Source organism: Oculina patagonica, chromosome 4, assembly GCF_052425735.1.
Source record: "Oculina patagonica isolate OP01 chromosome 4, crgOcupat, whole genome shotgun sequence".
NCBI lineage: Eukaryota > Metazoa > Cnidaria > Anthozoa > Scleractinia > Oculinidae > Oculina > Oculina patagonica.
The window spans coordinates 11561577-11577616 of record NC_135761.1 but is presented as its reverse complement, the minus strand read 5'-3'; the positions used below and the strand labels follow the sequence as shown (position 1 = coordinate 11577616).

Sequence of the window (16040 nt, the reverse complement as noted above, 5' to 3'; positions counted from 1 at the left end):
GTTAATTCAATTCAGATATTTAAATACGTTTGACCCATGTCAATTAGATGATACTTCCCGTGATACTGAATCTCCATTACAAGCTCAGACAAGTAAAGTTATTTTTACTTCATATCAGTAAACACAGGATCTACGTTACACTTTCATCAGTGAAACTCGCACGCAACAGCTTTCTATCATCTTTACAGCGATTAAACCCACAGTGAACTGATCTCTAAGCACCTCAAAGAGTAAAGTAAACGTCTTTTATCAGTTTGATATCACAAGTTTGTGGTAGCAGCTATAACGATGAAACAAGATAAAGAAGAGAAGCAGACGAACATTCGGCGAAGACAAACACTAAACAGCTTGTGTTCCGCGTCAGGCTTTCTGTTGTCTGTTGTGTGTTGTATCGCACTAATTCACGTGGAACTCAGAATACAAGAACATCATCGACTGATATCACACTCAGTAACATTCTGTGATAAGATGGAGACAGAAATCCTTCGAAAAGTACAACAAAACTACGGCAGATGGCAAGTTATGGCTACAGGCCGCCATTGGCAAGCCTCCAAAGGTAAGTTTCGTCATGATTCAACTGGTATCTGCAATACAGTGCAGTAGACAGTAGACAGTAGACTTCTTTAACAATAATTGCCAATTATCGTGGTGCGAGTCGTCTATATCAGTTCACCCAGAATTGCATGCCATTTGTCTATAATTTTTCTTGACACAAATGAAAACAAAATAACGAGGCAGACGGTTTGTTGCTGAAACCTAATCTAATGAAAACGGAAATACTACTAGTAACCCTCCAAAGTCAAAGAGTTAGGATTCACAATTTCGATTTCAAATAAATAGCTTTAATTTTCAGGTGAAGAAGAGACAGTCTCAAGACAAAAACGCTCTTCGCCTGATGATTCAGAACAAAAATCAACGCTAACAGCCTCTGAAGTACAAGTAATGATCAAACAAGAACTCGGTCTGCTGCAAAACCAAGTCTGTGCTAAAGATCACACTCTCTGCCGCACGGGACCAAAAGGTAACACGGGAAGACGAGGAAGACCGGGAACCCGAGGGAAACCAGGAACCCCAGGGAGACCCGGATCAAACGGACCTCCTGGTAAACATGGGCCAATAGGAGCTCAAGGACCGATGGGCATAAAGGGCGATATTGGAGTGCCAGGAGATCCCGGTCCCGTGGGACCTAGAGGCCCGCCGGGTATGAAAGGCGTCAAAGGTGAACCGGGCCAGTCCATCTCGGCTCCATCTCTGCTGCAGCGTCCTGTTGGGACGACAGTCAATGAAAGTCAGACAGCTATCTTGAAATGTACAGCAGATGGTAATCCAAGTCCACAAGTCACGTGGTCAAAGCTGAATTCGTCGCTTCCTGTAGGTCGACACGTGGTTGAGACCAGTGGCGCTCTGATTGTAAAGGACGTTAGACCTGGAGACGACGGAGTTTACAGCTGCAGAGCTGAAAATTTGCTGGGACAAGAGAATGCCTCGGCGAAGTTAACTGTTCAGTGTAAGTAGCTGAATTTATGTATTTAACGGATTAGGAGTAGGCTTAATGCTGCAATAAAACAGTCCCTTTCGAAAGATAAGTGAAAGTTATTGGGAAATATGACATGAGAATATTATCAAAAAAGAAATTTTAGAAGAGCTTCGATGAGCACTTAAAAATATGTTTCGTCCTGCGTTCTAACTGACTGCATTCTAATTCTGAATTATACACCTGTTAAACAATAGTGGTTTGGGCAAAAACTCATTATACCGTATTTATTCGATTAAGCGCCCAACCTCGAATAGGCGCCCACCTCGAATAAGCGCCCACCCTGAAGGTAGGAAAAGTTAATAAGCGCCCAGCCTCGAATAAGCGCCCACCCCCACTCCAGAAAAAACTGAAGTCCATAAGAGGAGTATTGATTATTGAAATTGACTAAGTAATACTAAGAAGACTTCCCCCATGACCGAGTTTTCTTAGTATTTTACAGAAACTTTCAATGAACAGTTAAATTTCTGCTCTGGTACATCTTCACGTTTTATTATTATTTATTGTTTTGTTACAAAAATAAACTTAATATTTGCTGAAAATCGTGAAAATTTAATAAGCGCCAAGCCTCGAATAAGCGCCCACCTCGAATAAGCGCCCACTCCCAAGGACCAAAAAATTAATAAGCGCCCAGGGCGCTTAATCGAATAAATACGGTAATCTCCCTATTTCTCGACAGTTCCACCTCAACTTTCATTGTCATCCAATCGATTGATGGCTGAAGAGAAACAAAACGTCACTATCGCCTGCACTGCTACTGGTCAGCCGCTTCCTAGTGTCACGTGGTCCAGAGCAGTAGGTAGTTTGCCTGAAGACAGAACTGAAGTGATGAATGGAACTCTGACAATCTACAGCGTGACCAGAAAGGACGCTGGAATATACATTTGTAAAGCAGAGAATATTCTGGGATCAGCTACAAACACTGCTCATGTCATGATATTCTCTCCTCTTCGGTTCAAAGTCCGTCCTACTCTAGAAGTGACTCCTATGATTGGTTCAAGTGTTCATCTGCCGTGTGTGGCCGATAGTGACCTGCGAACTACAATCGTTTGGACAAAGGATAGCAAGTCTTCACTTCCTGTAGAGTCCAGCTTTCTACTAAATGGAACACTGTTTATTCAGAACATCAAGAAATCACACGAAGGATCTTACACTTGTAGAGCGACTAATGCACTGGCAACAATAGAAGCTAAAGTCAAAATTAATTCCCCAGTTATTGCGACTTCCTGCTCTGTAATCAGAAAATACGTCAGCAGTGTAAGCGGAAATTACGTCATTGATCCAGATGGCTCGGGAGGCCTGGCACCATTTACAGTTTACTGTGACATGAGTGACAAGAATGGAGTTGGCGTGACAGTGATAAGTCACGACAGTGAAAGCAGAACGTACGTGAAAGGTTATAGCAGTCCTGGTAGTTACTCTCGTGACATCCATTACACAGGAGCGAGTCTGTCCCAGCTTGCAAGTCTCACCAGAGTCTCCTCACACTGTGAACAGTTTATCAAATATGAGTGTTATGATTCAGTGATGTTCAGGTACGGGGTATATGCCTGGTGGGTGTCACGTGATTCTACTAAGATGACGTACTGGGGCGGAGCATCACCAGGCAGTGGTAAGTGCGCATGCGGGATGACCAACTCATGTGCAGACTCCAGGTATGGTTGTAACTGTGATAAGAATGACCTTGTATGGCGTGAAGACAGCGGTCTCCTCACTGACAAGACACATCTCCCAGTTAAACAGCTGAGGTTTGGTGATACAGCAGGTTCTACTGACCAAGGTTACCACACACTGGGAAAACTGAAATGCCATGGCATAGCATAAAAAACATGTTAATTTGTATTGCTCTCAAGTTATTTTAAGTTCAGTAATTGTAATAACCATAAACATAATTATGCTTTTTAGAGATGATTTCACGTCGAGTTTGTAGCAAAAGTATATGAAAAAAGAAATTGAAAGAAAAAATAAAAGCTGTAGTTTATTTTTTATTTTCCTTAAAATTTTATAACGAATTTAAAATAATTGAACGACTGGGGAAGAAATCGCTAAGGGACGGACCGTTATTTTTTTGGAGGGGGGGGGGGATAAAAAATATTGAAAAAAATAGTTTGCAGGGCCTGGAAAGACAAAATAAATTGTTTGCAAACACGATATGTATAACAAAAAATAGTAAGAATTTCGAAAAAAAATGTTTGCAGAGGTGCATAAACTAAAAAAAAAAGTTTGCAGAGGAAAATTTTTCATCCTCCCCCCCCCCCTCCAAGAAAATAATGGTCCGTCCATAACGACACTATATTTTTTGATAGAGTCAATTAGTTTCAATTTTAGCATTTAAGTTTGTTAACTCTTATTAGCAAGAGAAAATAGGGGGACTTTTTTCTCTTGCTCTTAACAAAAGCTTTGACACTTCAAAACAAAACGAAACTTGAAAACAAAATACGAAGGATGTGTCATATGCCAACGTTAACACCTGTCATATGAAGCGATAGCTACATGGAGTCTAGTTTGATGCTTTTCATGTCGTGAGAGGTGCTATAACCTAACCTAGACACAAACATCACAAAGAAAACACGTTCAAGAACTGTGAGCTTAACATTTGAGTTCCCTATACCTGATTATGGCTTCTGATCGATCCTGATAACTGTTCATATGAAAGCCAAGCTTTTGAGCAAGTTACCAACAGGAAATTTGAGCATGTTTCCCCCACGACTGGATTTTTCGGCACAAAAAGAGATTTGGTACCACCGCTAACGTTCTTAGATCGTAACCTAACTTAACTCGTGTGTAGAAACGGCTATTTTTGCTTGGCCCATTCTAGTGTTTTGTTCTAAGGAAATCAAAACTAACAGGCTAGAGAAAGTGTAGGCGGCCTGTCAAAATCTAACGTCCGGCAAATATTAATAGCTGATTTACAAATTCACCGGACAGGGTTGAGCGCAATATGACACGAACATACTTCAGACACATGCCATTCATTTGACTTCACAATACCGTATTTACTCGAATAAGCGCTGCGGCGCTAATTATGTTTTTCGCGCCCGTTTATTCGGGGGCGGCGCTTATTCCAGTAAATTCAGCCTTAAGAGAATTGATCAGAACACATTTAATGTAATGGCGGTCTTAACTCATTAAATAAACTTCAATTCCTCCTTATTATTGTTGCATGTTACTGACTGATATCAACGTATTTCTACTGTTACTAGTGTAGAGAAAATCAAACCAAACAGGTGAAGGCGTTTCAGTAGTGAACCACTTAAATTTCTGATGTTCCTAGATGTTACCATAAAATCGTTATATCACTAAGATCGTGACTCAGCTGTATCACGCGTAACAATTTGTACATCCAAGGGAAAACCGAATTGTTCTTTTTGACCCTTTTGTTACGAGTATCAGCATAAGGTGAACCACGTGACATAGGTATAGAAAGCAAAAGAATACCGATGGTTTATATAGTCACTGACTAAATTTCCACACACATGGCTTTGGGAAATCAGTTAGAACCATTACGTCTGAACAACTCGAGGTCAACAATTCAAACTCGTCATGCCATGCAGGGGATCTTTCGCAGTATGCTGTGCGGTGTTTTCAATGAAATAAGGTGTTAATTCAATTCAGGTATTTAAATACGTTTGACCCGTGTTAATAAGATGATACTTCCTGTGATAGACGTGATCCTGAAATCCATTACAAGCTCAGACAAGTAATGCTATTTTTACTTCGTATCTGTAAACACAGGATTCGTGTTACACTTTCATCAGTGAAACTCCGGGCACAGCAACTTTCTATCGTCTTTACACCGATTAAACCCACAGTGAACTGATCTGTAAGCAGCTCAAAGAGAAAACAAAACGTCTTTAGTATCAGTTTGATATCACAAGTTTGTGGTAGCCAGCTGTAACAATGAAACAAGATAAAGAAGAGAAGCAGACGAACATTCGGCGAAGACAAACGCTGAACAGCTTGTGTTCCGCGTCAGGCTTGTTGTTGTCTGTTGTGTGTTGTATCGCGCTAATTCACGTGGAACTCAGAATACAAGAACATCACCGACTGATATCACACTCAGTAACATTCTGTGATAAGATGGAGACAGAAATCCTTCGAAATGTACAACAAAATTACGACAAATGGCAACTTATCGCTACAGGCCGCAATTGGCTAGGCACCAAAGGTGAACATTATGAGGCCATTTTCAAAAATACCATAATACTCTTTGACTCTTTGTTGTCCCTCCAAAATTTTGCATAAGCATTGTTTTCAATTTCTCTTGCTGTCTCAAGAGAAATTGAAAACAATGCTTATGCAAAATTTTGGAGGGACAACAAAGAGTATTATGGTATTTTTGAAAATGGCCTATGAAAAGGGTATTTGCAATAGTATACGTCCTTCTATAATTATTTTGACAATTAATATTGTGGACCTTGCTAATCGTCTTTACCCAGGGATGCCTGTCATTTATCTTTAGTGTAATTTCCCCCAAAACAAATGAATGCGAAACAAGGTGACTGAAGCTGGGTTGCTGAAGCCCACTCTAATGGAAAAGAAACATAACTGCCATTAGATGTCAAAAATGGTTCATAATTTACGATTATGAATAAAAAGCTTTAATTTTTCGGGCGAAACTGAGAACATTTCAAGACAAAAACGCACTTCACCTGATGATTCACAACAGAAATCAACCCTAACAGCCTCTGAAGTACAAGTACTGATCAAACAAGAACTTGGTCTGCTGCAAAACCAAATCTGTGCTAAAGATCACAAGCTCTGCCGCGTAGGGCCAAAAGGCAACACGGGACGACGAGGAAGACCAGGAACCCGAGGGAGGCAAGGTCCCCCAGGGCGACCCGGATCAAGCGGACCTCCTGGAAAACATGGACCAATCGGAGCGCAAGGACCGATGGGCATAAAGGGCGATATTGGAATTCCGGGAGACCCCGGTCCCGTAGGACCTAGAGGCCCGCTGGGTATGAAAGGCGTCAAAGGTGAACCGGGCCAGTCCATCTCGGCTCCATCTATGCTGCAGCGTCCTGTTGGAATGACAGTCAATGAAAGTCAGACAGCCATGTTGAAATGTACAGTGGATGGTAATCCAACTCCAAAAGTCACGTGGTCTAAGCTGAATTCATCTCTTCCTGTGGGTCGTCACGTGGTAGAGTCCAGTGGCGCTCTGATTGTGAAGGACGTTAGACCTGGAGATGACGGAGTTTACAGCTGCAGAGCTGAAAATTTGCTGGGACAAGTAAATGCCTCGGCGAAATTAACTGTTCAATGTAAGTAGCTTTTTTTCTTTATTTAATGGTTTAGGAGTAGGCTTAATGCTGTAAAACAGTCCCTTCCGAAAGAAATAATATCAATAATATTTAAAGTCGGAATGACCCACAACTGCTAAGATATAAAAAGTAACAAAATTGTGTTTGGCAAATACTTTATCCTAATTTCTGTAACTTTCTTGACAGTTCCTTCTCGATTTTCATTGTCATCCAATCGCTTGATAGCTGAAGAGAAACAAAACGTCACCATCGCCTGCACTGTTACTGGTCAGCCGCTTCCTAGTATAACGTGGTCTAGAGCAGAGGGTAGTTTGCCTGAAGACAGAACTAAAGTGATGAATGGAACCTTGACAATCTTCAATGCGACAAGAAAGGACGCTGGAATATACATTTGTAAAGCAGAGAATATTCTGGGATCAGCAAGAGACATTGTTCAACTGATGACATTTTCTCGCTTACGGTTCAAAGTCCGTCCTCCTCAAGAGGTGACTCCTGCGATTGGTTTCGCTGTTCATTTACCGTGTGAGGCCGAGAGTGACCTGAGACCTACAATCGTTTGGACAAAAGATGGCAAGTCTTCACTTCCTGTAGGGGCCAATGTTCTACAGAATGGAACACTGGTTATTTCAAGCAGCACGAAAGCACACGAAGGATCTTACATCTGTAAAGCAACTAATGCTCTGACAACAATAGAAGCCAAAGTCAAAATCAATACTCCTGTTGTTTTGACTTCTTGTTCTGTGATACGACAATACGTCAGCAGTGTCAGCGGAATTTACGTCATTGATTCCGATGGCGCGGGAGGCCTGGCACCGTTTACAGTTTACTGCGACATGAGTGACAAGAATGGAGTTGGCGTAACAGTGATTAGTCACGACAGTGAGAGCAGAACATTGGTGGATGGATGTTCCACTCAAGGCTGCTACTCACGTGACATCCATTACTCAGGAGCGAGTCTCTCCCAGCTTGCTAGTCTCACCAGAGTCTCCTCACACTGTGAACAGTTTATCAAATACGAGTGTCGTTATTCGGTAATGTTTGGGTGGGGAGGATACGCCTGGTGGGTGTCACGTGATTCCAGTAAGATGACGTACTGGGGCGGAGCATCACCTGGCAGTGGTAAGTGCGCATGCGGGATGACCAACTCATGTGCAGATTCCTGGCGTGGCTGTAACTGTGATAAGAATGACGTTGTATGGCGTGAAGACAGCGGTCTCCTCGAAGACAAGACACAGCTGCCAGTTAAACAGCTCAGGTTTGGTGATACAAGCGGGTCTGCCCAAGGCTACCACACACTGGGAAAACTGAAATGCTATGGCATTGCGTAAAAAAAAATTAAAATGTTTTTTCGCTAAAGATCCAGTTGTTTTAAAAAAACAATTTTTCATAATTCTCTTAAGATCGAGTTGTTGGATCTTAAGAGAAAAAGATTTTTGATAACTGGGCTAATGAATTAACTGAATCGTAACCTAACTGTATCATGTGAAAAAACTGTTATTTCCTCTAGTTTTTTTCCGAGCGTTTTGTTCTAAAGAAATTAAAGCGAGCAGGTTGGAAAAAGTGTACACGGCATATGCGCAAATACGGCCTGGCTTTCCCCGGCGATGATCAGCTCCATGGGTTGAGCACAGTGGGACACGAAGATAATTGATAACTGAGGCGGCCTCCCCTTTAAGCCTGGTCGTTTCTTGGAGGTCTCTCCGCCTTTCCATAATTAGTCTCTACTGTTATATCACTGTTATACTGCTAATAAATGATGATGATGTTGTTGATGATGATGATAATGATGATGATGATGATGATGATGATGATGATGATGATGATAATGATGATGATGATGATGATGATGATGATGATGATGATGATACGTTAGATGCATATCATTTGTTTGAATTAACATACTGAGAGCCTTTTGGGAAAATAAATCAGAACACATTTATTGTGATTGCTGTTTTCTTCTTTAAATAAACTTTCTCATCATTGTTTCATGTTACTGACTTATAATTAATCGGGCGTGGCCGATTTATAGTTTACCCTTTGGTCGTCCTAGAGCATAGTCTCCTGTCGGCCAAAAAGACGGGGATAGCTAGGGGTTGCTACAAAACCGCTACGGGTGACGCATACCGCAATGGTTTTCATTTTAGTTTTGACAGGAAATCGTTGCAGGCACACTTGGTCGACTTTTGGGTTAATGTGTAATCAGGTTGTGTTTTTTTGCTTCGGCGGAAGGACAGAGAAAAAAGCTTACGGGGCAAAGTACAGTATGGGGCCCAGTTCTCGGCCACTTTTGACGTAAACTTGTATTTCTTACCTCAGAAGAACCGCAGGAACTTGAAATTTCTCCCAGAGCTAGCTACATTATTCAGCTTTTTGGTGTAAAGCTATCGACCGGTCAAAAATTAATTTGCTCGAGCAATAATAAAAATAAAAGCTCCATTTGTGGGCCCAGTTCTCGGCCACCTTGGCCCAGTTCTCGGCCACTAAAAAGCTTGTGCGTAATTATCTGGTTTTCATTTTAGTTTTGACAGGAAATCGTTGCAGGCACACTTGGTCGACTTTTGGGTTAATGTGTAATCAGGTTGTGTTTTTTTGCTTCGGCGGAAGGACAGAGAAAAAAGCTTACGGGGCAAAGTACAGTATGGGGCCCAGTTCTCGGCCACTTTTGACGTAAACTTGTATATCTTACCTCAGAAGAACCGCAGGAACTTGAAATTTCTCCCAGAGCTAGCTACATTATTCAGCTTTTTGGTGTAAAGCTATCGACCGGTCAAAAATTAATTTGCCCGAGCAATAATAAAAATAAAAGCTCCATTTGTGGGCCCAGTTCTCGGCCACCTTGGCCCAGTTCTCGGCCACTAAAAAGCTTGTGCGTAATTATCTGTAAAAAAAATGCTCAATTAATTTTCACAGTCATAAAATCACTCTGTAAACCTATTTATGTTATATCGATCCCAAATTATTTTTATGAGGCTTTGTTTTACTTTAGAAAAGAAGGATTTTAACGCGCCTAGTTGCCTATGTGCAGGTTTTGGCAAAACCGCATTGTGTGACCCGTGCATTTAGATGGTTTATTTTGCAGTGAAAAGGTCTTGAAAAATTTAGGTGTTGTAGAAATAATAGACAAGACAAGAGTCAGCTCAAAACTTAGAGATAAGATTGAACTTTATTTTTAAAACATTTATTTCTTTCATTCTGGCAGCAGCAGATGAAATTATATTAAAAACCAAGCGCTAAGCTGTGATAGCGAGCAGGGTGGCCGAGAACTGGCAAATACGCAAACGTCGCAAGAAAAAATTTCGAAGTAAATTAAGACCAAAAAATACAACGGTTCAACGAAAAGTTAACTAAAGCAGAAAGCTGAATTATTCTACGTTTCACATGCCAAAAATTAGCTCGTATGGTGGGGGCTTTTGGATAAAATACGAATTTAACTACTTCCATGAATTTTAAGGAGCCGTAAACAAACAAATTTTTCGGGAATGCAAATTCACCTACCTCCGCGTAAACTCGACGTGTGAGCTTTCTATATCGAATTGAACGATCAAACTCAAGATACTTAAAGCACATGAATCAGTCTATCGTTTGAAGGAAATACCTTTTTCTTTTAATTCAACTGGAGTGTGAAAAAACGCGTTAAACACAAAGTGGCCGAGAACTGGACCCGGCCGAGAACTGGGCCCCATACTGTACTGATATTCACCATTGTGAAATTGCACTTACTTTGACAAGTTAAAGTTATTTTTGTAAATGAAAAAGGTAACGTCATTGATGTCACGCAGTGTTTTTTTTAGCAAACTAGATGGTTTGCTGGTTTCTGACTATGAATGGGGGTGTGATCTTGCGGTATATTTTTTGAGCCTGACTCCGCCGTAAAACTTTTTTTTTATTTAGCAAGAACTGTGTCGATTTTCATTTCTGAACAATTGGTCGTCAAGTCGTTTGTCACAAAGAGTAGAATGTTTGTACAGCATGTTTTGGAATTATTTTAGATTTGGTTAGTAAGACGCTTCTGAAGACCTGAGCAAAACATTGGGAATGTACAGTATTAATAGGAACTTGAATGGAATTTTTCACAAGTTGGATAAAGGTATCAACTGAAAAAAATGGACTTCAAAATGAGAACTTGGATTTTGTTGTAATTAAATTTTATCGCGGATTGGATGCATAATATCACGGCTTTGAAAGTCTTCAAATAATTAGAAAGGTTCCTTTCTTCCTTTTGATCTTATTGTTATTTTCATGTATTGATTATTCGAAAGTGGTTTTCGTTGATACGAAAAAAAAACGGGTTTTCACTGAATTGCTTGAAGTATTTTTAGACGTGATAATATTGGCTTAATCAAATTACATTGTGCACGAAATATTTGTTATTCTTTTGTCTTGAAACTTTGAGGAAATTGAAATTTTTGTTTGACAGTAGTGTATGAAAGGCATTTTATACAGGGTCTGGAAGGGGGGGTCCTGATCCCGGATTCCCGCTTCTTTTTTACGAAAATCCCGCATCCCGCATTTTTTAAAATAGCTGTCCCGAATCCCGTTTTTTCTTCCCCCACCTTCCCCCCCCCCCCCCCCCAAAAAAAAACTTTTTTCTGCAAAAGCTAAAAAATGTAAGATGTAGATTGGCGCTTTCGATTTATATCTTGAACTTACGAGTGCAAAAAAAGAAATAACTTCTTTAGTGCTCTCATCATACTGACCTCAGTATGATGAGAGCACTAAAGAAGTAATAATAATAATATAATAATAAGAACTTTCTTTAAGTGTCTTGTCTTCTAGCTAGCCTTAAGCTTACTAATCGGGGACACTGTTTAAATTAAAATATAATACATAGTTACTAACTATGTATAATATAAGTGCAAAAACGATTCTGGTCTATTTACATTAAATTATACTACACATTTTACAAGAACAGTGTCCACCGCGTCTCATCTGAGACGAGACACTGTGCTCGCCCGGTTGATTCGCGTTCGCTGCTTGAACGTCCATTTGTGACGTGCAACTTCCCGTTTTCCCGACAGGAAGTTTAAAAATCCCGCATCCCGTGCCTAAATTTCGGTTAATCCCACTTCCCGGAGAGCAGTCAAATCCCGAATCCCGTCAAAATATCTTGCGTTTTCCCGAATCCCGCACTGTATTTTGGTCAAATCCCGGATCCCGAAAATACCCTTCCAGACCCTGTTTATAGAACTGAATAAAAAATAAGAAACATTGATAAAGGTTATTTCAAAGATTTATTTTGCCTGATTTTGAAGGGTTTCAGGAGTTTTAAAGAGTGCTGGTAAACGGCTGTATGTTGTTTGTGATTACGGATCTTATTTAGTTTCGAACGCTCTAATTTTTGAAAGGTTAAAACAGGTTAAAACCGGGCGGTTTCATGAGTTTTTTGGGTAGAAAGGTACGGTGGTGGTCAAAAAAAATGTTTAGAAAGGAATGACTGTAGTAGCACGTAAGTCGGAGGTTTGCGTGAGTCACGGGGTATAGTATGCGTGAGCTGGATTTCCGGCGTCATAACGGCATGTTTTGTTTACTGAAAGATACACTCGACGTTTAGTTAGCTTAGTCGGCTTGGGAAACTATTTTAAAAATGAATGTTGTAATAGTTAATTAATTGCAGGCCCAAGAGAGGCCCGCAACCCTAATCTTGACAGTGACCAGCGGATTGCGTATTACGCGTGCGCGCCACGTTTATAAAGGCTATCTGCAAACCGGAAGTTGAAAATTTTCTTCTTCCACTAAGAACGATCGGAATGCAAAAAATGTGTCAATCACGACAGTTTGTCGTAACACCGGAAGAGAAAAATCTTGTCTCCAAGAGCGATAAGAATGCGAAAAATGAAGCTTCTGTCGGAAGATTGCAGACATTACGTTTTGCAGACGTTGTTTTATAGGTGTTGCTTTTGAGAAGATCTGCTGTGATTGTATCACAGATAAACTACGGCAAAGCGAATGATTCCAACAACGGTTATTCTCGAGAAATTCCTTATAACACTGACAACAAAGCGAGTTTGCCGACGGAGGAAAATCACATCTCAATTCACACCGCGTGCTCGACTACACTTCGCAAAACTGTCAATCAAAAAAAACAACTCTGATTGGTTCGCGGCAATAGGAAACGATAAAAAACATTCGTGACTTAAGCGTGACGCGTTACTCGACCTTACTCGGAATAATTTTCTTTTGTCCAGTGGAGCGATCTGTGGTCATAGCTTAAAATATAAAAATGGTTTAAACAGATCTAAAAATATAAAAGGATACTCTAAATTCGATCGAAAATTTAGAGTATCCTTTTATATTTTTAGATCTGTTTAAACCATTTTTATATTTTATCGACACTGTCTGAAAAATTTAATATCGATAAACTTTGGCTTATTCACCATTGAAACATGGCAAACTTGTCAACATATGATTGGTAATATCAAACACGTAAAAATATCATCATAATTTCGCACACATTGAGATACTGTTATTCTCGGTGGACAGACTCCCAATAAACAACCGCAGTTTATAAAAGAAATCTCAATTACCACAGTTATGCCAACTTCTGGAAAACTTCCCAAAAACCTTGACTTGAAGTAATTTTCCAAACTAACAAAAAACACTTCCCTCCCAGTACCTTCTCTTAACTGCATCGAGGCCCGCACTTTCTAACCTGTGGTTACCACTAGTAGTAATCTAGAATTAACCCACTCTCGATTGGAGTCTGTTCTGGATTCGCGCTACCTTTTCGCCGCGAAGGAATTTTGTAAAATTTCGCTAGTGGAAAGAGGTACTGTAAGAACAGTATCAATAACTCAAAAGGAGGAACTTCTTTGTAGCTCTGAATTAAGACGTATGATAAAATTTTAGAATAAGAAACTTTCGATATATGGTTTTCATATTGTTTTTGTCAATTTCCTTTTGTGGCAGATTTTTTGAGAATCAGCTTTTCTTTCGTGTGATGACAGACACAGGACAGAACGAGAGGTGGATGAGAAAGATGCCGAAGATGAATAGGCACCGAAAAACGACAAGAACCGTCAAGGACTTATCTTTAGAGGGCGGGGAGTTTTGGCATACTGTATTTCGAGGACTGGACTGGACTAGTAAAACGCGGACTAGTAAAACGCGGACTTGTAAAACGCGGACTAGTATAACGCGGACTAGTAAAACGCGGACTTGTAAAAGGAGGACTAGTAAAACCCGGACTAGTAAGACGCGGACTTGTAAAACGCGGACTTGTAAAACGAGGGCTTGTTAAGCACGGACTTGTAGAACGCGGACTTGTAAAACAAGCGCTTGTAAATCGGATAAAACTAAACGGTTTAGCGAGCGAAACAATTTGTGTTTGAAGCTCTTGTGTGTTTCTTCGACGGCATATTTCTAGCTTTTTTGAGCACTCTATGGTCTGTTTTAGCGTGGAGATGTTTTTGCAGTATAGCACATGTTCGTTCTGCAAACCCCTACTAAAACAACGGGATTGATGCTATGAGTTGTGTGCATATGTTTCTTTCTTTCCACTACTTGACGTCTGTTGAGTGCAGTCGTTTGTATTGCCCGCACGAGGTAGAACGGGGCCCGTCCAGAAATCAACAGTCAATGATAAATAAAGGTGACGGGCCTACACGACTCCTACGTTCGTGACATTAGAATATTTGCCGTTAAATGTTTAAATTCGGTCTTTCGACCTTATTTGCTTCTGACTTCTTTCTGAGGGTACTGTTTTAAATTGGGGGCAGTATGTGGTAAATAAAGGTGACGGGCCTACACGACTCCTACGTTCGTGACATTAGAACATTTGCCGTTATATGTTCAAATTCGGTCTTTCGACCTTATTTGCTTCTGACTTCTTTCTGAGGTTACTGTTTTTTTGAGACATTATGTATTGAAGAGAGCCGTAAGATGATTGTGGCCAAGGAAGTGTCTAGAGGCGTTTTACAAGTCCGCGTTTTACTAGTCCACGTTTTACTAGTCCGCGTTTTACTAGTCCGCGTTTTACTAGTCCAGTCCAGTCCACAAGTTAAAGACACATCAAGACCACCCCACTGTGAATTGCCATAGCACAGACAAAATTATAGTCAATATCTTATATGTTTTTAAGAGAATTACATAAGAACCAAGGCATGTCTTGTCTTGCCTTACATTGACATGCAATAATTTGGAAATACTAAGCTCGTAACAGTTTAAGACAGAATCCATCAGGAATTTGAGTAACATTAATTTTAGTTACGCAAAAATTGAGCACCAGAATAATTTAAATCCTTGTGTTCTTTCATACCTTGTTAAAGGCTTGACATGTGATAACACCAACATAACACCAACAACAGTTCTTTATCAGTGGGGATTAAAGAAAAAAAATGGAAACATCATCACACAGTTGACCCCCATGCAAAAACACTCCAGGATGTCCGGGACTGTTTGGTGTCCGTCTGCCAATTTCTAACTTCAAATTCCAATGTTAAATTCACATTAAATTTTCAATATTTCTTAGTTGTCTAAATTTTACTAATTTTTTTAAAAAAACTATCACCTGCCAAACATCCCCAAAAATCACTCAAAAAATTACAAAATACCGCAATACATAGATACATGGGATGAGTGAAGTTTCCTTGGATTCATTGAAACACCAACAAGATATTTCCGTTTAAGGTGGCTGATAATGGGTTTCAGTATTTCCCAGTCCTTATACTTTGGTTCAGGACTAAAAGCCTTCATCAATTACTATAACAGTAATGGTATGAAACAAATGTTCAATCATTCATCAACAAGTTGTGATCATTTTCTTGACAATAGTAGTTCCCCGGTAAACAGTTGTAGTACTGTCCCATCAAATTGCAATGCCTGGAAAATACCGAAAAGCACACGACCTTCAGGTGAAACCGCACCTTACAGTATTACCAATACACTGCACTTTGCTAAGTCTTAAAACTTTACATTTTCTAGTCGTCTACTTCAATCGTTTATTTGTATTGTGTGAAATACATTTATAAATTGAAACCACCATGTCATTAAGTAATAATGCAATCTCGACAACGTTCTAGATATTATATTATGCACACTAATACAGCTCATGCAAGCCCTGTGACTTACACAAACACAGTCGGACTGAGTGCTACTTAAGTAACTGCTTCGTGGTTTCTGCTGTACTGAACCCTGCCTTTCAAGGCAAAGCGCCCGATTTTAAGCTTCTCAAGCTTCTCAATGTTCTTGTTTCCTTATATTATTACTGTTACTCAGGTATGAAGGAAAATCAAACTAAAGCC

The 16040-nt window shown here is 40.1% G+C and overlaps 3 protein-coding genes across 3 annotated transcripts in view; 2 read left to right on the top strand and 1 right to left on the bottom strand.

Annotated features, from left to right (window-relative positions):
• LOC144651492 (lysophosphatidylcholine acyltransferase 2-like) overlaps window positions 1–16040 on the bottom strand; it is a 166158-nt gene that overhangs the window by 120129 nt on the left and 29989 nt on the right. The gene's annotated exons all lie outside the window — the stretch shown is intronic.
• Window positions 123–4703, top strand: LOC144651445 (uncharacterized). The gene is made up of 3 exons (XM_078511388.1): window positions 123–556; window positions 854–1507; window positions 2214–4703. Exons 1-3 carry the CDS (start codon window positions 289–291, stop codon window positions 3356–3358), a joined length of 2067 nt encoding a protein of 688 aa, XP_078367514.1. The 5' UTR covers window positions 123–288; the 3' UTR covers window positions 3359–4703.
• LOC144651459 (uncharacterized) lies at window positions 4861–8700 on the top strand. The gene is made up of 3 exons (XM_078511398.1): window positions 4861–5716; window positions 6159–6801; window positions 6988–8700. Exons 1-3 carry the CDS (start codon window positions 5435–5437, stop codon window positions 8127–8129), a joined length of 2067 nt encoding a protein of 688 aa, XP_078367524.1. The 5' UTR covers window positions 4861–5434; the 3' UTR covers window positions 8130–8700.

Coding starts and splice junctions, on each gene's coding strand:
- LOC144651445 (XM_078511388.1), top strand. CDS start 289: ATGAAACAAGATAAAGAAGAGAAGCAGACGAACATTCGGCGAAGACAA. Junction 557..853: donor CCATTGGCAAGCCTCCAAAG/GTAAGTTTCGTC, acceptor TTTAATTTTCAG/GTGAAGAAGAGACAGTCTCA. Junction 1,508..2,213: donor GGCGAAGTTAACTGTTCAGT/GTAAGTAGCTGA, acceptor ATTTCTCGACAG/TTCCACCTCAACTTTCATTG.
- LOC144651459 (XM_078511398.1), top strand. CDS start 5,435: ATGAAACAAGATAAAGAAGAGAAGCAGACGAACATTCGGCGAAGACAA. Junction 5,717..6,158: donor CCAAAGGTGAACATTATGAG/GCCATTTTCAAA, acceptor GGCGAAACTGAG/AACATTTCAAGACAAAAACG. Junction 6,802..6,987: donor GGCGAAATTAACTGTTCAAT/GTAAGTAGCTTT, acceptor CTTTCTTGACAG/TTCCTTCTCGATTTTCATTG.